This window comes from Lathyrus oleraceus, chromosome 6 (assembly GCF_024323335.1).
Source record: "Lathyrus oleraceus cultivar Zhongwan6 chromosome 6, CAAS_Psat_ZW6_1.0, whole genome shotgun sequence".
In the NCBI taxonomy this organism is placed as follows: domain Eukaryota; kingdom Viridiplantae; phylum Streptophyta; class Magnoliopsida; order Fabales; family Fabaceae; genus Lathyrus; species Lathyrus oleraceus.
The window spans coordinates 366285300-366310070 of NC_066584.1; the positions used below are offsets into that span (position 1 = coordinate 366285300).

The 24771-nt window shown below is 33.9% G+C and overlaps 1 protein-coding gene across 1 annotated transcript; it reads left to right on the top strand.

Annotated features, from left to right (window-relative positions):
- Positions 1–3100: 3100 nt before the first annotated feature.
- On the top strand, positions 3101–3793 carry LOC127092842 (nuclear transcription factor Y subunit B-4). Its single transcript, XM_051031733.1, has one exon. It carries the CDS (start codon positions 3101–3103, stop codon positions 3608–3610), a length of 510 nt encoding a protein of 169 aa, XP_050887690.1. The 3' UTR covers positions 3611–3793.
- Positions 3794–24771: the final 20978 nt, after the last annotated feature.

The following is a 24771-nucleotide window of genomic DNA, read 5'->3' on the forward strand; positions in this document are numbered from 1 at the left end:
TTTTTGTGCTTTTGGTTATTAATCAAATAAGAAAAGCAATAATATACAATACAAGCATGCTTGGTGGTCTCAAAACACTCAAACAAGTCCCAACCCTAGGGTTAAGGAGCCAAACATGCTATGATCCCGGAGGCAATGCACTTGTGCAATGATATGATGCCATGAGGGATCTGAGGGTCAAAATTAGGGTCTTACACAGTCCAGTCCCATTCCTTAAGCTCATTTATGATTACATATCTTCTGATCCCTACTTGCTTGTTCACTGGGTCGAAAAACTTGTATCCTCTAGTCAAATGATATCCTATTATAATCATTTGACTCGCCTTATCATCAAGTTTTCTTCTCAACTTATCAGACACATGTCTATGTGTTATAGAACTAAATACTTTCACACGACTCAAGCTAGGCTTGACACGTCACCAACATTATTCTGGCGCGATTCCTTCTAGCCTTTTTGTCGGACATCTGTTAAGGGTGTATGTTGCAGTCGACACAGCTTCTCCACATAATTCTTTGGGTATATGCTTGCATTTGAACATACTTCTCATAATATTCATGATGGTTTTGTTCTTCCTTTCTGTAGTTCCATTCTACTGTAGAGTGTCGGCTGGTACCACCTTATGCACAATCCCTTCTTTTTCACATTATGTGTTGAAGTATTTCAACACATATTCTCCACCACCATCAGTCCTCAGAATCATGAGTTTTTGACCATTTTTCTTTTGACCATAGATTTAAACTTGGCAAATACCTCGATCACTTCATTTTTCTTTTTGATCAGGTAAGTCCATAATTTTTGACTGAAAACATTTATGAATGTGACAAAGTATTTGTTACATCCAACTGAATTTACCTGGATAGGACCACGCACATCAGAGTACATGACTTCATGAATTTCCTTCGAGTTGCTTCCTGCATCCTTGCTGAAGTTGTTCTTGTGCTGCTTCGCCTACACACATTCCTCACATACTTCATTTGGAATGTCGATTTCTGGTAATCTTGAAACCACGTTTCTTATCTTCAGATCTCTTATGTCTTTGAAATTGAGGTGACCAAGTCTATAGTACAATATCCATTTATCCTTGCTAGCTGCAGTTGCAAGGCACTTGTGCTCCATCACGTTAAGTTCAATCTTGAAAGTTCTATTCTGAGACATGGGAGCCTTCAAGATTAACCTTCTACTAGAGTTGAGAACTCTCATCATATTATCTTTAATTGATACTTTGTAGTTCTTTTTGACCCATTCCATATGCTGAGCAAATTACTTTTCATGCCTGATATGTATAATACATTGAAAATTACTGACCTCTTGTCATCTTTCCTCATAATCAGAACATCATCAATACCTTCAATTGTTAGAGTATTGTCATTTGCAAATTTTACCATGTTCTTCATTGAGGGTTTTATGTTGACAAACCAATCTTTCCTATCAGTCATTTGTGATGAGCATCCTGAGTCCAAGTATCACTGGTTTTGGAATCTTTCATCATCTCTTGTTGTGACCATCCGCAACATCTCTTCTTCTTCATGCTTTGCAAACTTCATATCACTTTCTTGATTCTTTTTTTTCCAGGACAATCATTAGAGTAGTGACCATACTTCTGAAAATTCAAAAACTGAATGTGACTTTTGTCAGGTTTTCGACCATCACCTCTTCCTCTACCTATAACACCACCTCTTTGGTTGCTTTGGTATGGGGACTTTCTTTGATTCGTCCAACCTCCTTCTTGCTGATTTCGACCAATCGAACTGTTGTAGCCTCCTCTACCTTTATTGTCGAACCACTTCCCTTTTCCCTTCTTTTCTCTTATCGATTGCGTCTACAAAGCCACATCACTTTCGAATTGTTTGTAGCTCTTTCAGACATTCCTTGTTCATGAGATTCAAATGTCCCTTGAAGCTTTTTCTTTCTCAATGTTGACAGATCTTCCAACTCTTTTATGGCTACTACCACATGGTCGAACTTTGGAGCCAATGACCTCAAGATCTTTGCAACAACTGATCTTGATGTCAACATTTCTCCACATACTTTAATTTGATTCACCAATTTCACAATCCTAGTTAAAAAATCAATTATGCTTTCACTTTCTTCCAACTTAAGCAATTCATACGTTCTTTTGTGAGTTTGTAACCTCACCTCTTTCACTTTTTCCGCGCCTACAAACGATTTCTCCAGAATTTTCCATGCTTCTTTTGTTGATTCGACATCACTCAACTTTTCAAAATTATCTGGATCAACACATTGATGAATTATAAAGAGAGCTTTATAATCTTTCTTCTTCAATTCTTTGTGTGCAGCTTTTTCTTCATCCGCCGCGTTTTCTACAACCGACGTCACTCCCTCATTCACAAGGTCCCAAAGATATTGATTGCAAAAAACAATCTTTATCTGCTTGCTCCAATTCTCATATTTCTGATTCTTCAGAATTGGGAGACTCGCCGAAAAATATCCATTCAGATGATTCATCGCCATCACGTTTTGCTTTCCATAAATCGCCCAACCAGTGTTCTAGATACCAGATGTTGGAAATTTACCAAATCTATGGAGAATTTAGCTGCATAGTTGATAATGAAAGAAGAAAAGAAAAGATGAATTTGAAAAGAAAGAGAATTAGAGCTTTAGAGAAAAGGGAAGATGATGAATATTTCTACAGAGTTTTTCTCTGCACTTCAAACTAAAGTTTGATTCAAATATGCAACTGCATTCTCTCTTATTTTCAACAATAGGGGTTACTCCCTATTTATAGGTTGAGTTTGCCTGCTCCCTAAGCAAAACTCCAACTAACGTAATTCAGCAAAAATTATAAAATAAACCTAAATCAAAATCTCTATTGAGCAACATACTTCGAGATTTCGACATAAACATTTCGACATTTCCTTACCTATGTCGAACAATCTACTTCGACACAAGAAATTACAATTCAACCATTGAAATACCTACAAAAATATTAATGATGATTCTCCATGCACTAGTGTTTAATTATAATTAAAAATCTTGATTACAGCCAAATATCTAATATAAATAGCACACTTGACAACAGCTGAGAGCAACGTGTCTGTCTTTAACAGGTTTAAAGTAAACCCTTCTTTCCTTAAAAAGATGGGTGATAACAAAGGCAAAAATCCAGACAGAGAACTCCTTAAGTACAACAACAATTTCACATCTGATGGAGATCACGATGTAATCAAAGAACAAGATCGTTTGCTTCCAATAGCTAATGTTGGTCGCATCATGAAACAAATCTTGCCTCCAAATGCAAAAATCTCCAAAGAAGCTAAAGAAACCATGCAAGAGTGTGTCTCAGAGTTTGTTAGTTTTGTAACTGGTGAAGCTTCTGACAAGTGTCACAAAGAGAAACGAAAGACGGTGAACGGTGACGATGTTTGTTGGGCCATGGCTACGCTAGGGTTTGATGATTATGCTGAGCCACTCAAAAGGTATTTGTATAAGTATAGGGAGTTGGATGTGGAAAGAGGTAATAACCAAAATAAAGGTAATGAAATTGAAACATATAATAATTATGATGGTAAGGAACAACAAAGTCCAAGGAAAGGTTCCTCTTCTATGTTCAATAATAGGAACAGTGGTCCTCAGACTAAGGGATTTTGATTCTGTTTGTTTTTCCTAGTTTTCTCCTAACTTTTAAGATCTATATATATGTCCTAATTATATTTTTTGTTTTTTTGTTTTTTTGGGTTTCACTTATCTATAAATATGTGTTTTAATTTTGGTGAGTTATTTAAAGGTGATTTTTGTGTTCAATAAAAGGATTCCTAGTTACTGGGAGTTCCTCCATGAGATGGATAAGTAACATCGAACTGTGAGTATTATGTTGACTTTTAAATTCAGAGTTTATCTATTGATTGTTATGGTTAAAGTTCATCATTGTTCTTCTGATACTTTTAAATATTCATATATTATTCCAAGCTCAAACAAAGGATGAGAAAGCACTGTGTTCAAGCTAGTTTATTATGATGCAGATCATCATATGAAAATGAAAAAGACAAAGATTGTAGTAGTAAGAGATAGCCTAATTAGATTTAGAGCATCAGAGAACCTAATGCAACAACCTAACACCATATATATATTTTAATGTCATAAAATAGCTCCTTTTAAAAAATAGAGTTTTTATTCCTAAATAGACCTTACTACTTTCATTATCAATTAATTATATTTAATAAATTAATATTTTAGGTCTTTTAAGGGTATTAAACAAGACAGAATAAAAATAAAAATATATTTTTATTGAAACGAAACCTTAAAATATAATTAAATAAAATTGAAAATAATAAAATTTACTTGTGGATAAAAAATAATCCTATTTATGTTAGCTTTGTGATGCATAGCGGATTCCAAATCTGATTAAAAAGATAGGTATTATTAAGTAGTCGACCGCTAACATTAAATTTTGCTAAATTTGTATGGGTGAACGAGTGTGGATAAAGAAGTTAGTTCTTGAGAATGTGATTTGTTTTGAAACATAGAATATAGATACTCTTATATGAAAATCAATGGACATAGGGAACACTATAGATAGGAGAAAGATCAATTGTATGTGAATACAAGAAACAAAGTAGATAGGTGAAAAAGTGAAAGTGTTAGACATATCGAAATTCAATCTTTGATACACCAACATATTTAGATCAATAAATAGGGTAGAAATTATTGTTGATAATGAGTAGAAGAAAAATATTGTGGATGTGAAAAAGATATGAGATTATATCATAATCCTAAATTTTATAGTTGAACAACCTTTAATGTTATTAGTGCTTACACACCTCAGACCGTGTTACCATAACACTTTAAAGTAAAGTTTTGGGACAAATTAGAATGCTTAATTCATGATAGATCATAAGGAGAAAATATTTTTTAGGAGGCGATTGTGGTCAACATACAACGGTGAGTATATGTTTTTATCATCTCCAAATGGACTTCGTTGTGTTTGAAAGACCATTCAACAATTTTTATGTTTTAATAGTAGTTTATCAAAGTTGTTTGTTTCTCAGAAATAATTGAATTTTTGTGTTAACGGTTGAGAAAACTTGGTGGGGTTAGATTTCATCAATCTATCCTCATGTATTATCATTGATCAGTAATATGCAATTCTAATCAGCTATTAATATTACCACTCATCTTTGTGCACCATACTTCATGTATGAGTTAACAACGTGAGATCATTCGTATTACCTAATAGATAATTCCGTAGCCTCTTAACCAATACGATAACATTAAGCTTCGATAGTTCATGCAAATATTAAACTTAATCTATCTCTAGAGTTTAGAATCTAGTACATGAAAAACATATATCTAGTAATGACAAGTACCTTTCTAATATTAATTCAAACTATGAAAACATGTGTTAGGGATAGCTAATCCAAAACATGCATTAAGTACGAAGAGTTCATCAATTTTAAATCATAAGAAAAATTTCATTGAACGTCATGGTCGTGATTATTACATGAGTATTACGACGAATACATCTAACACCAACAAAAGAGAAATTAACTACGCTTACTCATTGTAGCCTCACAATTAAGACCTAGAAGAAAAAGTTGAATAACATCTATTACGATTTCTCGGACAGTGCTTCCGTCCTAATTCTTCATCTCATTTTTCTCCTTTGTGATTTAAGTATTAAGTGTGTTTCTAGAAGAATTACAAAGAATCTACCACCAAGTCTCCTTACTGAACCGTCTGGCACCCTTATTTATAGGGTTATGATATGACCTTAGTACGCCCGTTTTCTTCTCTCCTAAGTCAATCCCAACTAATTTCCATGTTGTCTTCTATCCTTATGAAGTGTTTTATGCAAATCATCAATTTATTTTTTCAAAATATTGCGTTGTTCAAACTTTAAAGGTTCAACTGTACTCTTATGAGAATGCTTGAAAGGGAAGAGTTTTAAATTAAAGTAATTTATTTCTCTTTGAAGTTATCCATTTCTTCCAATTATTTTTTATTTTTTATTTCAAGGAAAAAATAGTAGTCTCAGAGGTGGAAACATTGTGTTTCATATCCTTGATTCTTTATCTTTGTTTTTACATATGCGAAATAATCCATCATAAGTAAAGTAAGAAATTACCTTGCCATCTTCATGATTTTCCATAACACAAATGTTTTCTTCTTCCTCATTTTCTTATTCATTCGAGGATTCCATAACATTGTCATTCCAAACTATGTTTGAATTCTTTGTGTTTTTGAGGTATTTTTCTTTTTTCATTTTTAGCTTTATATGACTTTTCTTTCGACATTGATAATAAGTTGGGACAAATGAAAATCTTCCTTACTTTTTATGTTGAAAATCTTTTTGCTTGTCATCGTTCATGAATCTTTTAAATTGTCTAACAACCAAAGTCATATCTTCATCAATATTTATATCTTTATCTTCTTCAACTTTGTAAACTAGGTTTTTCTTCTTTTTATCTCCTTCTTCATCATCAACTAGTCTTTTCAGCTCCATTTAGTGGCTTTAGATTGTCAATTGTGGTTTAAGCATAAAAAAATTTTTATAACCAAATTCTCCTTTTGAAAAAACTTTACCGAAAAGTTCTCAAATGATTCACAATGTGACTAAACCATTTTTCCATATCATGGATGTTTTCCCCAGGTTTCAATAATAATAATAATAATAATAATAATAATAATAATAATAATAATAATAATAATAATAATAATAATAATTTTTTCCCAAGGATTCAGAATGTGACTAAACCATTTTAGCCCTTCTTAACTCAATTATACTTTCATGGTGATGGACACGTAACTCCAAGTACAAGGGAGGGGGTGAATTGTGTGGGTTTAAAAACGATGTTCAAATAAACAATCTTTGATAAAATCAACATTTAAAACGAGTTCGCATAACAACAAGGAATAAGCCGCGGAAAGTAAGAGATACATCTGAAGTAAATAAATGACTGATATTTAAAGAGTTAAAGTTAGAGAAAAATGCACTAGATGTTTATAGAGGTTTGACCTAACCACTTGGACTTCTCCTCTCCCCATGAATTCCTTCTTGGGAGTTTACTCTATGTTATGAGATTTTTATAAATTTTACCCATGAACCTCCTTATAAAAAAACTAGAGTTTTGCAATGGTTATTCTCCAAGACAAACATAGGTTTTAATAATTTCTACCCTCCAAACCAAACACGAGAGTTTGTACAAGGCTAGTCCTAAGCCATATGAGAGATTTTATACAAGTTGTAGCTCAGGAACAAAGTGGAGATTTTAATGGACAATCTCTTGAACTAAGCAAGAGATTTACAATAGGTGAAACTCACGAACCAAGTGGAGATTTTAACACACAATATCTTGAACTAGAGGAGAGCTTATACAATATGAGAAGCTCATGAACCAAACATAATATTTTAACGGTCAACCCAACAAACTAAACAAGAGCTTTTTAACTTGGTTTATCTCAAAATATAGAAAACAAAAACAAAATTGTCACAAGAGATATAATAAAATTTCTCCCACACTATATCCAAATACCTCATGGGTAAATTTCAACCTCAAAGCACTAAGAAAAAGTGAAGAAGAAATAAAGTGAGAGAAGAGAGTGGAGAGTGAGAAAGAGTATTCAAAATATATTTTTTGGTGTGAATGAAATGGTAAATTAGCCATCTATTTATAAGACAAATCATGACTTAAAATGGAAAGAATCCTTAAGCTTTTTAATTCTCATAACCGATTATGCATATCACATAATCAATTGTGTAATTCAAATATGGAAGGTTTTTAAATGACGTAGCCACTAATCAATTATAAGACTTGATAGATGATTATGATATTTTACAAAAGTGACGATAGATTTGAAGGAGAAGAGCGATCCAAAATGCAGCGGAAATTAAAAATTTCTCCTTTAGCGATCCTTACGAATGGGCATGATCAGTGATAGAATCGTTACCTCTTGTGACGATTGAAACCTTTGATGCAGATCTACGAAGCGATCATGAATGTTGAACGATGACAACGCCTCTACATAGTTCACACGAACGAATTCCTTCAATCTCAGTGCTAGCTGCTACGAATGAAGGCTTTGAGTGAGAGAGTGAGAGAAACAAAAAATGCAACTGCACGAAATGCTTCTGCACAAGGGTTCTATTTATAGAACCACTTGTGTGGGCTGCAATCTAAAAAGCCCACTTAAGTGTATGTGGGCCATATTTTATATTATGCCAAAATCACTTAAGCGCGTGGTACCTTACCATATTTCGTATTCTACTTAAGTACACCGTACCTTACGATGTTCTACAATTCACTTAAGTGCACCGTACCTTACGGTGTTCCTTAGTTACTCTATCTCTCATCAATCCGTCCTTTGTGTGTGACTTTGTAGGTTTTCGCGGCATTGGCAATTATATTAAATCAGTATTTAACATAATAAACAGTGAGCGCTATCTAGCAACACATCACTGCTACCCAAGATACGAAAATATCATGTGATCTGATAATACTTATGTGTACAATTACCCTTTTGCCCTTATGTCTATATTGAATACAAGGTATAGACCGTGTCATCCTTGTCCAGTTCAATATTGGGCCCATAGATATTTATCCTGTTACGCAGGATGGGCAAATTCCATCTAGGTCACTCATGTCCCTTAGCATGCTTTGTGTAGTACCCATCAATTGTCTTTATGGTCATCCAATTACGGACAATGTTTGATCAACAATAAGGCACTCGACTCTACATCTAGGGTCCATAGTGGTTTCAGGTCGAAGGGTGGTATACACCATTATCACCATGAGAATAACTTATGAAAAACTTTGCATAACATTCTATATAGTATTCTCATAGCGGGTCAATCCAGTATAAATATTACTCTTAATATTCATACCTATGTTTAAGACTTGATAACTCCTTATCCATGATCCATGAGATGTGATCATCAGTCTATATACATAATAGTCTTAATGCTTTAATGTTATCCCACTTCACAATAAAGCTCGACTACGGATACCTTAAGAATAGTGTCCTTATGTTTAATGTGATCTCATGATTAAGTCATACTTGATACATTAAACGGACTAGCTATTCTAGGGACTTTATTAAACAAACATAATAAAGAAAAATCCTTTTATTATTAATAAATAATTCGATACAAGTACCAAAAGTATTGGCCTCTATGACTTACACCAACAAGATTAACCTTAATGTGTTAATCTATTATCTAGTGTAAACTACACTCATGAAGGATTATCCATGTTAGTAACCAACTAGTTACTTGCGTAAAACATTTTATGATGATTCTATAAAAGCAGAGAAGCTTTCCAATCATTAAAAAATGTATGTGTATGATTTGCCTTACTAATTTAAGAGATAATAACTTTACATACAAAAAACACTTTATATAGAAAATGTGAACTTTCACACTTTCATAAATCTGAATATCCAAGATCATTTGCTTGATACAATAGTGATTAAATACTTCATCTGGGAATTGACTTTACTTTTATATGATGAAGGTTTATAATACTTCTTGATAAATAATATCATCAGAGATATTTCTTGACTAAGATTCCCAAATAATCCATCGAACTCAACATGACCTTATCTTTGACATCTTGATCTCTACAGTATCCTAATTTTCTCTGGGCTATTTAAATCAATTTCTAGCTTTTTTATCGTCTGTTAAATTCCCCCAATTAACCTCAAAAAAAAAAAATATTTCAATTTAGTAATTCATTTTTCATTTAATACCACATTTACGATTTGTTTTTAATCTCAACATAAAAATTCCAAAAAAAATCACGCATTTAGGGTTTTAGTGTTTTCTAGTAAAAATTCAAAAATTCAAATTCAAAGACAAAGGAAAAGGACAAAATATTTAATCTTGAACAAAGAATAATGAAAGGATTTACCAAGGTTAATTTTCAACATTAACCAAAGAATCTTCTTCTTTGGTGCTAGTCATTTTCAACATTTGTCTTGCCATTTTCGTGGTACATTTGTTTCCTTGCATGACGCATGGCGTATGACTTAAGGACTATGTTTTTACAACACTTTAACCTACCCAAACCTTCTTTTTTCATCTCCCATATCTCAAAGCCCTAGTAAGTTTTATCTATATCCCCAGAAAAAACCCTAGCATTCCACTATAAATAGAGGGTTTTTTTGTTAGAAAAAGGAGATTTTTTTGGAGTAAAGAAGTGCAGAAAAATTTGAGAGAGAATGGGAGTTTATTTTATTACGAGAGTTTGAGGAAGAGGACATTTACTGGTCTTGCAAATAATAATAACATCCTTCATCTCCAAAGGCTTCATTTTTGATAACCTCTTTTTCCCACATCTTGCATTTTTATTCTTTTATGTGTTGTTGTGTTCTTGTTCTTATATGTTTCTACACATTAAATATGTTATGGTTTTGCTTTATATTTTAGTTGTTTGAGTTAACTTTTAAACACTTCATAACAATATTTTTAGGATGATAACTAATGGTATAAAATGCTCACAACTTCTAAATCATTGTGTGCCTCCCATAGAAATCAATTTCATATCTTTATTGTTTCATTTTCTCTCCTGGGACTACCTAGATCCTTTTGTTAGCTTTCAACTTCTGCTGGTCCCACCTCAATCGGATTTACGAAAGTTAAGATAAGATAAAATCATGTAAGATAGCAACTTATTCATTTTGAATATTTTTTCAACCGAAATTGGATAAAAATATTAATTGTATGTATATCCCTTTTGTATCCTCAAGTGTCTTGACACAAGTTGTATTGCTTGCTTGTTCAACTGTTTGTCTTCCTCTAAAAACATTAATTAATAACTTGATCATTTTGAGTTCATTCTTTTATGGATTAACTATGATTAATTGGATGTATATGCCTTTTATCTCCAAGCGTTCAGACACAAGTCATATAACTTATTTGTTTTAAAGCTTGTCTTCCTTTAAGAGATTAAGACTCGATTCGTGTTGAATATTTTCTTTTGTAAACATAATTTGATTAAAAAGGATTAATTTGATGTATATCATTTTTATCCTCGAACGTTTGAATACAAGTCGTATAACTTATTTGTTCTAACTTTTATCTTCCTCCTAAAAAACAATCACAACCAACCAACAAACAATGTTTTATCCATTCTAACGTGATCTACAAAAATATTTTTATTTGCATTAACGTGACCTACAAACAACATTTTCATGCTCTAACGCAATCAAAACATTTTTTCTTTAAAATCAACGAACATACAAGATTTTTCTACCACGAACTGCGTATGTTTGAATTATTCATCGCACCAGGAGATTAGTAAGCGCAAGATTCAAATTGTGTCTTGCGCAATAATAATAAAAAGCGTTTCCCTTTTTTCTTATAAATATGTCATACTTTGAGTTTAATGATTAGGAAAAAATCAAAATAATAAGGTTAAAAATTTTATATTTGAAAAATTAATTAAAGGTCATCCTTTTCTTAAATGGATATCATATGGTGTTAATTCCTTCCCAACATATAATCGACTCCCGAACGTAAATTTGGTTGCAAACACTATCTCTTTTTATATAAGGATTTTATCATTGTTTCCCATATAAAATAAACTTTGATGTCAACTTCATTGTTTTCGAGCACGTCTCAAATATTTTTTGCATCACGACAAAATGTTACTTCATTGGGGACCTCTAAAGAGTCAAGCCTAGCATAATTAATTTTGTAATAGTGTTAACCTTGTATATCTTTTCTCATAATGTGGTTTTTGTGTGTTTTCTTTCTTAGTTTATTGTCTTGATTAATTTACTATTTGTTTAGATCTATTATATGTTTAGGATTTATTATCATTTGGATTTTCTATGTTGTCTTCAACTTACACACACTTTTGAGTTGGCTCTATACCCGAGCTTAAAAAGGCTTAAGTTTAGTGAGATGTTGTGTAGTGTTGGTCATCAAATGTATATTCTCTTGGTTATAATGAATATCTCACCTAGAGTAGATCCTTTTGAGAGCATTGTCATCTAATGATCAATCCATTATTGATTGCAATATTCCCAAATATGACCTATGAATCTAGGAACCTTGATTAAAACCATATAATCATTGTTAAGTTTAGAGGTTACATGGTATTAGTCGTCTAGACATATATCTCACTTGGTTGACATGAATATCTCATCTAGGGTAGATTCTTTTGAAGGTATTGTTGTCTAATGGTTATCCATTATTGATGGCAATGTTTCCAAATGAGGTATGTGACTCTAGGAACCTTCTTAAAACTATAAAGTCATCCTTTGTTCGCTTCACTAATTACATTTAGATCCCCCTTCCCATTGTAAGAAGTTCTCATTTAAAATATCGTCACCCCTAACCTTTAAAATACATATATGACATTGCATTGTATTGTTTTCATGGAAAAATATTTTAGCATATCACATTCATAAATATAAAGCAAAATAAAAACTTATTTTCTAAAGTTAGCATATTGCATTAATAATTAGCATATTCCTACAAATAAAACAAAAACAAACTCATGCAATCATATTTTTTTCATTTTTAATAAAAAGCATATATGAGTCTAGAAAAAAACTGAAATAATTAATGAAATTTTGAAAAAAAGATTATATAATGTATTGTGTTGGAAAATGATACTTTTTATTTCGAGGAAGTTTGAATTTATCACTCCTCCTCTAAATATTATATATTTTCCAACTCATGTCAATCTGAGTTCACAAATATGAATATGCTTTCAACCATTTTTTAGTTTGAGATTGAGGAAACACCTCTTACTCTCCTTTAACAAATGATAACTTTAATAGTAAAATTTGATAAGTGTGTGACTAACATGATAACATTATTTTTTTATATTCAATAAACTAATTTTAACACATTTTGAAAGCATTCATTTGATGAAAGCATTCATTCAAATGGGCGGCCTCAGAAAAAGTTAGAGTGCAAAAATAAAAAGTCTGTTAGATTAGAAAATCTCTCAAGGAAATATAAGTAAAAATTAGGACAAACAAAATTGAGTGAATTTATTATGAAATTAACTTATTCTAAAGACAAGTAATCATAACTTGAAATTGGGTTATTATTTTCCATCTATATAAATGGGGAGCTCATTTCTAACCCTTTGGAAAAATATTCAAAACACTCAAGACAATAATCAATATTGCACTATGAGTAGGAACAATTTTTCTATCACTCGTGCATTACTCATGATGTAAAAAAAGTAAAAAAAAATTCAAAAGAAAAAATTAAAATTATTTCCGGAAGAAACTACAATACAAAGTTTCATAATGATACATCATCAAGTAAGCATTTGAAAAAAAAATATTTTGTATTAATCTACAGTTGGATAACTATTGGAGTTTCCTTCATTACCTCTCATAGCTATCAACAAAAAAAATGTTCATTCGGATCATTAAAAAGTGTTAATTTTAGGAAAATGATACTCATGAGAAAAACAAAATGAAAAAAAAGGAAAGGAAAAAGAGAAAATTCTTAAGGCATGCATGTTGAGACATTTTCAAAAGAAAATATTGAGAGGTAATGTTCAAAAAAATATTTTAATCTACAGTTGGATAACTATTGGAGTTTCCTTCATTACCTCTCATAGCTATCAACAAAAAAAATGTTCATTCGGATCATTAAAAAGTGTTAATTTTAGGAAAATGATACTCATAAGAAAAACAAAATGAAAAAAAAGGAAAGGAAAAAGAGAAAATTCTTAAGGCATGCATGTTGAGACATTTTCAAAAGAAAATATTGAGACAAATATCTCGTAATCATCAAATTGAACTTCCTTGAATAAAATTGTGATGGTTATCATACTAATCAACATGTTGGATATTAAAATCATAGATCAAAATTGGTGCAATGCCTACATTTCTTATTAAGATATTGCACATCCTTAAATCCTAACTTGGGGAAATTCTTGAATCATTCATTCTAGAAACATATTATGTGCAGTTTCCCCCCCAAATCATAAATTGGAGGTAAAGCTTTCATCTTTCATTACCCCCATATTTTTTCTAAATTCTAAGATTGAGGCAACTCATCACCTCCCACTTCATCAACAAATAATACATTTCCCCAATCATAAATTGGGACAATACCTTCATCTTTCATTCTTAAACTTATTTAAATAAGGAGTGTGGAGATATTTTCCAATCATCCATGTAAGCCCTCATTGTCCTTTAAGGATAAGACATTCTCATTTATGTATGCTTGAGACAATCATTTTTCAAAGTATAAAGTAATACAAATTCATCTTTCATAGAATGGAGAAATTACATGAAATCTTATCCATATACTTGTATCCAACTACCACTTACCAACTACCTTATCCTCCTCACTAGATGCAACCTTAGTTGAGCCAGTTAACCTCATTTTTAATGTCATACATGTCATTTAAAGGATATTTTAATGATAGAAAAACATGAGTTCAATGACATGATTAAACTTTTTCATGACAATTTACAGTTAACATTTTTGACCAAAAAGATATTATTTTTGAAGTGCACTTGTCAAGTGAAAAGACTAAGAAGGTGATAATGGACAAACAATCATATTCAAAAATCATATTTGGCCATATTCCCTCTCAACAAGACATCACTCACCCAATCATTATTGTAGATCACAATTATTAAAATGAAGAAAACCACAAAATTGAGTGGAATGAATATACACATGTACCAACCTTGAGCTTACATGACCTTCAATACAAATGTGGGTTCACAAGTTGATGTTTCCCAAGGAAGTGATCAAGTCAATTAACTATTTTCTTGCACTATAAATATATTTTCACCAAACAATGTCATTGCATCATCTCAATTTTAAGAAAGGAAAAACCAGTGCTAAAACAAAGACTCACATGTGCTTGTCGAAGACTTCAATTAGTTGTGTACATCCTAGAAATTTAGTTTGACCAACCGAGGTATAAGATCGATGAATCTTATTTGTGTACATGAGTTCTTTGGAGTCGAGTTAGGGGCAATCAAGTATGATGGGGCTAACAGGTTGGATAGTTGTGCTATAATCTACTATTCAGAATCCGATTAGGGTATCGAAATAAGCAATATAGAGCCGACCTCACCTAAGTCGGGAATGATCTAGTTCGTATAAGTTGGATTCGATGACAAGGTTACACTGATTTTTGAAGGGTTGTATGAAACAGTTACAAAATGAAACATTAAAACAGGGGAGCCATAATTATTGAAGAGGAAGACGTTACATAGCAATTATAGGGGTGGAGTACGTTCTGGGCATATGTATTTATGGGGAATATGGAGAGTAAAAATGGGGGAAGAAAGAAGGAGACTGAGATCTATAAATAGGAGAATGTTTGGAAGGTAAAGGAATAACAAAAAAAAGATAACAAATATATAACAGACACTCTAACCAATCACTTTAGAACCCCAACATAGTTTGTCACCATCTAACACTGGATCCGACCATCAAACTAATAGCGCAAAGAAAATGGTAGGAGGGAAAAGAAAAGAGAAGGGCTATAAAACACAAATTCAGAAAGCTCATGAAGGTCGACTTTATTAAGGAGATCAGGTAGCCGACTTGGTTAAAGAACATAGTTATGGTGAAGAATAAGTCAGGAAAATGGCGAATGTGTGTAGACTTCACCGACTTGAATTAAGTGTATCCAAATGATCCCTACCCGCTCCCTCATATTGATCGACTCATCGATGGGGCTTCCGGTTTTTGTTTTCTTTTTTTTAGATGCCTACTCAGGATACAACCAGATTCAAATGAACCTGTTAGATGCCCCTAAAACAAAATTTATGACCAACAAGAATAATTACTATTAAGAGGTGATGCCCTTTGGGCTAAAAAACGTAGGGGCTACCTACCAGAGACTAGTGGATATGGTGTTTGCTTCACAAATAGGACGAAATATGGAGGTGTAGGTGGATTATATGGTGGTAAAAACCCCGGAATATAGAAAGCATGTTGAGGATTTAGAATAAACATTTGCATTAATCCAGGTTTATAATATAGGGCTAAACCCGAACAAATGTACGTTTGGAGTACAAGCAGGAAAATTCCTTAGATTTAGGTTAACCAGTCGAGGAATAGAAATAAACCCGAATAAATGTCAGGCAATCATTAACATGAGGAATCCATCGATGGTAAAAGAGGTACAATAGTTAACAGGGCGTTTGGTCACCTTATCTCGTTTTTCATCTTGTGTATGGGATAAGTCAATTCATTTCTTTGTTGCAGTAAGAAAATCAGCGAAATTCCAATAGACGGAGGGATGCGAATAGGATTTTAAAGAGGTAAAGTGTTTCTTATCCGCACCTCCTATCTTGGTATGACCCATGGAGAATCAACCACTTATCTTATACTTAGCAGTATCAGACAAAGCTATGAGTTCAATATTATTTCATGAAATCGAGGAAGGAGAAAACCTCCATATTTTATTAGTAAGGTTCTGAAAGGAGCATAATTATGTTACCAGAAGATTGAACGTTAGCAGTAGTGATCACAACCCAAAAGTTGTGGTACTATTTTCAAGGACACCTCATTATCGTCAGAATCAACTATCCTATTAAACATGTTTTGTAAAATCCGGATTTGGCGGGAAGAATGGTCGCCTATGCAATAGAGTTGTTGGAATATGATATAAAATTTGTGCTTCGAAGCAACATTAAGTCTCAAATCCTCGTTGGTTTCTTGAAGGAGTTGAGTCCTCTAGTTTCAGAAGAATTGTTGTGCAAACGGACTTTATCTGTTGATGGGTCCTTTAATCTCAAAGGAAGTCGAGTCTGGATAGTACTAGAAGGACCGAGTGACCTAATGCTTGAATACTCCGTGTTTTAATTTTCATGATAGCAATAACTAGGCAGAATTATAAGCTTTATTTTCAAGAATGAAGTTAGTGAGAGAGGTCGGAGTGACGCATTTATTGGTCCAAATTGACACCCAGTTGATCACCAGCCAAGTCAAGGGAGAATTTCAAACACATGACCCATCATTGCTCAAATATTTGCAAAAAGCTCTCAAGATGTCCGAAACATTCGAAGAGTTCAAGATAAATCACATCCTTAGGGGGGAGAACGCCAGAGCCAATCTCTTGGCACAATTAGCAAGTACCAAAGGCACGAGGTTAAACAAAACAGTCATTCAAGAAACCTTGGAAATGCGAAGTAGAAAAGTGGAGGAGGTTATGACGCTGAATGAGGCTACACTACGCCAAAAACTGGAATAGACAGCGCACCTTAGAGGGCGCTTTATTACAAAAGCGCTCTCTAAAGTGAAGCGAAAAATAAGGAGCAATAGACAGCACACTTTAGAGGGCGCTTTTGTAACAAAGCTCCCTCTAAGGTGAAGCGAAAAAATAAGGAGGAGATAGAGGGACAACAATACATGGCGCTTTTTAGAAAGCGCCCTCTAAGGTTACCCTTAGAGGGCGCTTCTAAAAAAGCGCTGTTATAAGTCCATGTGCATTTCCAGCTTATAAAGCGCTTCTGGAAAGCCTTAGAGAGCGCTTTCATAAGCGCCCTCTTAGGCCCCCTTTAGAGGGCGCTTTTTTCCCACAAGCGCCCTCTAATGTCCCCTTTAGTAAACATTAAAATTATAACATACTGCGCATTTTGTTATTTTCGTTCTTTTTCACGTTAGGGTTCTAAGGCGTTTTCCTTCCACCTCTGTTAGATCTACATTATTACTGCGCGTTTCCTCCTTCTACCAATCAAAGGTACACGCTTTTCCCAATTTCTGTTTTATGTTATTGCTTTGTTTTAGCTTTGCCCAATTTCTGTTTTACATTATTACTGCGCGTTTCCTCCTTCCACGTTTGTTTCGACCATGATAGCGCATGCAATAGGAAATTGACGGTTGGTTTTTAGTGACCATGATAGCGCATGCAATGGGATTACATTACCCAGTAGTTAGGGTTATACGACCTATGAACATATGATTTTGTGTCAATACCAGTATCATTAGAAACCTAGGTCCGAATGTGTTTGAACTCTTCTGAAATTGTTTTTTGTTTATTCTAATTAGTAATGGATAATACATGGATGTCTTCCAATCGATTGTCGAGAGAGTACGAGAATGGGGTATCAGAATTCGTTAAGTTTGCCGTTGCGCACGCCGAAGACCCCAGTAGAATGATATGTCCTTGCTTGGATTGTTGTTATGGGAAACAGGTTGACGCAGTTCAGTTGACATCGCATCTAATGAGGCATGGAATTGATCGAAGTTATACATGTTGGAATTTGCATGGTGAGAAAAGTAACGAGAATGTTGAACCGGGGGATAGTACGACCTATGCCTCAAACTATAGTGGCGCAGATACATACGATTGTGATCGAGTTGAAGAGATTGCAGAAGCACTTGAAGGAGATCTTAAGGATTGTCCCGAAATGTTTGAGAGGTTGGTAAGTGATGCAGAGAAACCTTTGTATGATGGTTGCACTAAATTCACAAGATTGTCTGCGGTATTAAAGTTGTACAACTTAAAGGCGGGCAATGGGTGGTCGGATAAAAGTTTCACAGAGTTATTAGCCCTTTTGCAAGATATGCTTCCTGAGGATAATGTTCTTCCCAATCGAACATATGAGACCAAAAAGATGTTGTGCTCTATTAGCATGAGCTATGATAAGATACATGCATGTCCAAACGATTGCGTTTTGTTTCGAAATGAGTATGCATCGTTAAATGAGTGTCCTAAATGCGGTGTCTCGCGATATAAGAACAAGTTGTCTCCAGCAAAAGTCTTGTGGTATTTTCCTGTTATTCCGAGATTTAGACGCATGTTTCGTAGTGAAACCGATTCAAGACACTTGACCTGGCATGCAGATGAAAGAATTATAGATGGAAAGTATCGACATCCGGCAGATTCACCACAGTGGTTGAAAATTGATAATGATTATCCTGAATTTGGAGAAGAATCAAGAAACCTTCGCTTGGCATTATCTACTGATGGAATGAACCCACACGGTATCCAGAGTATCTCACACAGTACATGGCCTGTGATTATTATGATTTATAACCTACCTCCATGGCTATGTATGAAGCGTAAGTACATGATGTTGTCTATGTTGATTTCTGGACCTAAACAACCAGGGAATGACATAGACGTGTACTTGAAGCCCTTAATCGAAGATTTAAAGATTTTGTGGGAGACCGGTGTGGAGGTTTATGATGGATATAGGAAAGAAAGTTTCAACTTGAGGGCGATGTTGTTTGGCACAATTAATGATTTTCCAGCATAATGTCTTTCTCGGTCATCGGAGATTCTTAAATTCAAATCATCACTACCGTGGATGGAGAAAGGCGTTCAATGGAGAGACATAACAAGGCAGAGCTCCACCTGTATTGACGGGTGATCAAATTTTTGAAAAGGTGAAAGATTTGGATACTCAGTTTGGCAAGCCTTTTGCCCACACACTTGTCAAAAGTGGGTGGAAGAAGAGGTCAGTTTTTTTTGAATTGCCGTATTGGAAGTCCTTGTATGTGAGACATTTTCTTGATGTTATGCATATTGAAAAAAATGTATTTGAAAGTGTTATTGGCACGTTACTCAATATACAAGGAAAGTCTAAGGATGGCCTTAAGGCAGGAAAGGACTTGATAGCGATGGGAATAAGAACTGAATTAGGACCCTTGAAGAAAGGAAAACGAACATATCTACCTCCTGCTGCTTATACTCTATCTAGAAAGGAGAAAAAAACATTGTGTAAGTTTCTAAGTGAAGTTAAAGTTCCAGAAGGGTACTCTTCAGATATTAGAAGACTAGTGTCTATGAAAGACCTCAAGTTAAAGAGTTTAAAGACCCATGATTGCCATGTTATAATGGAACATTTTCTCCCAATAGGTATACGTTCTATTCTTCCAGAAAAAGTAAGAAGCTCTATAATTAAGTTGTGTTCTTTCTTCAAGTCAATTTGCAGTAAGGTGATCAATCCTGCGATCTTACCAATGTTGCAAAAAGAAATCGTTATTACTTTGTGTGAGCTTGAAATGTTTTTTCCTCCATCATTTTTTGACATAATGGTACATCTAGTTGTTCATCTTGTGAAAGAGACACAATTGTGTGGACCAGCTTATATGAGATGGATGTACCCTGTTGAACGTTATATGAAAATATTAAAAGGGTACGTGAAGAACCGAAGTCGACCAGAAGGTTGTATGGTTGAAAGATACATTGTTGAAGAAGCGATTGAGTTTTGTACTGAATATTTGTCTAATGTTCAGTCAATCGGACTCCCCAAGTCTCAGCTTGTCGAAAAGAAAGAAGGAAAAATCTAATTGGAAATAAAATCGTGGCAGTATCAAGGGTCGAACGGGATCAAGTGCATTTGTATGTTCTGCACAATGAGAATGAGGTTGAGCCGTATGTTGAAATTCACAAGGATGTTCTCCGAGGTTTAAATCCCAATAGAAATGAAAATTGGATAGTACGAGAGCATAATCGATGTTTTATACCTTGGTTTAAGGATCATATTTATTCAAAGTATTATTCAGATCCCGCTTCAATAACAGAAAGGTTGAGATGCTTAGCATATGGTCCAAGTTTCCATGTTTTTTCTTATAGCGCATACGCGATTAATGGATACACATTTTATACCAAAGAACAAGATGATAAAAGTACTATGCAGAATAGTGGTGTCACCGTGGTAGATGAAGCAATGCACATATCAAGTGTGAAGGACTTAAACCCCAAATTTGCAAATCTGTCGTATTTTGGTGTTATCGAGCGCATTTGGGTGTTTGATTATGAGAAGTTTCAGATTCCTATATTTGGTTGCAAGTGGGTTGAAAATAATAACGGCATTCGAATGGATAAGTCAGGATTTTTGCAAGTGGATCTTAATAGGGTGGGATACAAAGATGAGTCTTTTATTCTAGCCTCTCAAGCTAGACAAGTGTTCTATGTCAATGATCCGAAAAGTACGAAATGGTCTATAGTTCTTTTTTCCAACAAAGTAATTGATGAAAACACTGGAGATCAAGGTGATATTGATGTTGAGATTGAATCGTTTACCAGAAATGATCAAGATGAGAATATTATATCAAATGATTCATATATTAGAAATGATCATAATGAGGGTATTTGGATCAATCCAACCGTCCGTGTTGTTAAGAGACATGTAGAACATATTCCAACCAAGAAAAGAAAGAGAACTTAGTGAAAAAGGTACAGGTCAAATGATTTTAATTGTTTTCTTTATTACAGGTAAAATGACTTTTATGATTTTAATTGTTTTTACATTTGTCATCTGATTTTAATTGTTTTCTTTATTACAGGTAAAATGGCTATTATGAAGTCAATCATTCGTGCAAGAGACAAGGGTGTAAAATTTGAAGTACATTGGAGTGCTAAAGACCAACTAATTTTTTTTCATCAGGCTTGTGTCTCAATAGAGGATGGGTATCTACCTAAAGTTACTTTTGTAGTGGTCCAAAAGAGACATCACACCCGTCTCTTTCCTGTCAACCCCAAAGAGATCGATAGAAGTGGAAATATTATGCCAGGTTTTTTCAATATATTTCTCAACGCAGCTGGTATATATTATCATTTGAATTTATCACTTTTTGCTGATTTTGTTGTTCTAAATTGTCAAAGGAACCGTGGTAGACACCAGCATTTGTCACCCTAGGGAATTTGATTTTTACCTTAACAGCCATGCAGGAATTCAGGTAATATTAGCTATGTCATTTAACTTTATGCCATTGTTTACTATTTGTTGCTCAATCGCCTTTTGACAGTTCTGTGTTATTTGCATTTGGACCTGTTCTTTTTGCAGGGGACTAGTCGACCAACGCATTATCATGTGCTGTATGATGAAAATAAATTCACTGCAGACCAGCTACAGAGTTTGACCAATAACTTGTGCTACACGTAATGATATGATTTGCTTTTTTAATCTTAATTAATGTTTTCTAAACTTGTACTGTTTTCATTTAATTTTAGAAGCCTTCTGATACTATTTTTTTCCATTCAGTTATGCGAGGTGTACTCGATCTATCTCACCATGGGTGGATGGGCGTTATTTTGTTTAGTATTGGTTAGAACTACTAGACAGCTTTTGGATACAGTGGTCACTGGGTGTTGGTTGCTATGGATCTTTCGAGACTAATAGTGTATTATCTCGATTCGTTATCGGGTGATTGGAGTAAATATCCGAGTATGAAGAAGACGGTTTGACGCGTAAGTGAAATTCCCCTAAATATTCGTGTGTATTTGTATATTTAATTATGTCTGTCAGATATTTCATCTAATTTGTTACTAAATCATGAATATGTTTTATTCTCTTAATTGTAGTACTTTGAGGAATACAAATCTTACTCAAGAGCTCATTTGGATGAAATGAAGGATGAATTGTGTCAATTCATTGTTGATCAAAGAATCATATAGCTAGGTTGTATATTGTTGTACATATATGTATGAAATGTTGTTGTTGTATGCTGTTGTTGTATATATGTTGTATATTGTTGTTGTACTTTTACTAAATCATGAATATGTTGTTGTATATTGTTGATCAAAGAATCATATATTAATGTTGTATATATGGAGGATTAATGTTGTATATAAATGGAGTCATGTTGTATATATCAATGGATTAATGGTGTATAACATTGGATTAAAGGATGAAATCAATATGAATTTTACACTTTTGCAGCATTCGAACAGGTTACCAATTAAATATCCACTGTTTTTCAAACAAAATTTTTTAAAATAACTAACACTTTAGAGGGCGCTTTGTCCAGAAAGTGCCCTCTAAACACTTTACATTGACAACTTTAGAGGGCGCTTTTTCCTGAAAGCGCCCTCTAAACACTTTACATTGACAACTTTAGAGGGCGCTTTTTCCTGAAAGCGCCCTCTAAACACTTTACATTGACAACTTTAGAGGGCGCTTTTTCCTGAAAGCGCCCTCTAAACACTTTACATTGACAACTTTAGAGGGCGCTTTTTCCAGAAAGCGCCCTCTAAGGTGTCCCTTTATGGACCACTCTAGAGGGCACTTTTTTCTGAAAGCGCACTATAATGTGGCCACTTTAGACAGCGCTTTCTCCAGGAAAACAAAGCGCTGTCTTTACCTATGCCAGCGCCACTTTAGAGGGCGCTTAAAAGCGTTGTTATAGGCCAAAATAAGCGCCCTCTTTTCCCTTATTTGGCGTAGTGCTAGGGGTTGGATGACGCCTATCATTCGATATTTAAGTCAGAATGAAATACCTAAAGAAGAAATAGAAGCCAAGCGCATATTATAAGGATATCTGCAAGGTACTTCATAGTGGCCAACCTCTTGTACAAGATGTGTAGATCAGCTCCTATGTTGAGGTGCATCTCGAAAGAAGACTTGATATTTTTCATGTAGGAGGTACATGAAGGAATATGTGGAATTCACATCAGAGGAAGGGCACTATCAGGAAAAATACTTACAGTAGGATATTACTGGGTAAACATGTTGCAGGATTGTGCACAATTAAGCCGATGTGAAAAATGTCAGGTGTTTTCTCCTTTTATTCATTCCCCCGCAGAAGCATTGCATTCAGTGTTTTCACCATGGTTGTTTTATCAATGGGGGAAAATATCCTAGGTCAGTTTCCTCTGGCAGTCGGACAGCTAAAATTCTTACTGTAAGACCCTAATTTTGACCCTAAGATCCCTCATGGCATCATATCATTGCTCAATACATTTCCTCAAGGATCATAGCATGTTTGGTTCCTTAACCCTAAGGTTGGAACTTGTGTGAGTGGCTTGAGACCACCAAACATGCTTGTATTGTATATTATTGCTCTTCTTATTTGTTTACTAACCAAAAGCATAAAAATATGTCACTAACTCTTTTTGTTTTGAAGCTCAATTGATCATGTGCTCCAATTCTCCTAGGAGGCTCCTAAGCCCAATGAAATGGCTAGATGAAGATGAGAAAAAGCATGACAATGGTCCACAAGGTTCCTAATCATCATATATGTCTCCCAAGTATCTCAATTTGCCAATTTGATCAAGATAACCCAAAGGGATTGAGGATTGTTTCCCAAGGAAGCCCTAATTTCAACTGTGCTTTGATTATGTCTTGCCCATGAAGCAACCTCAACCTATGATCAAATTTAATCAAGGGAAGTTCTTTCATTCATTATTTTATGCATATATGAGCCTATTTGAGGATCCTCAATCATTTATTCATCAAGATTGGAAGTTTGGCCTTGAAAAGTTGACCAGTCAAGTCATCTGAAATCCATTTGAAACTTGGAAGGTCATCATTCATTTCAAAACATTATAGCTCATTTTGACCGAAACCCTAATTTTGGGTCAACCTACGAAGGGCATAACTTCCTTAATTTTTATGATTTTGAGGTGATACCAAATGCATTGGAAATCTTAAGATGCCTACTTCAAATGTTATGTTGGACAAAATTTCATAATCATAAAAGAAATACATGTGATAATACAAAACATTATAGGTCACATTGGACCTAATCCATTGAATTTGAAAAAGTATCCAACTTCAAATGCCCATAACTTTGTCATGGAAAATCAAAATGATGCAAACTTTGATTCTAAATTGATTATCTTGAAAAGATATACAACTTTTATTTTGGACGTTTTTCCATTTTAAGCTTGCATCATTGAAACAGAGGGGTTTGAATAGGATTACTTTTAGTGAAAATTTTCAAAGGTGACTTAAACATGTTTTGTACCTAAATTTTCACAGCCAATTTTCATTAATTTCCAAATGCCAAATGAATTTTTGTCCAACATGACTTTTGTTCCTTATTTCAAGGGCTTCCCAACCATTACTCACATTTCTTTTTTTTTGACTTTCCATTGGTGACTTTGCATTTCATGATGAAACTTAATGTGCAAGCT

What these genes read in the sequence shown, in the direction of transcription:
- LOC127092842 (XM_051031733.1), top strand. Translation starts at nt 3,101, where the DNA reads ATGGGTGATAACAAAGGCAAAAATCCAGACAGAGAACTCCTTAAGTAC.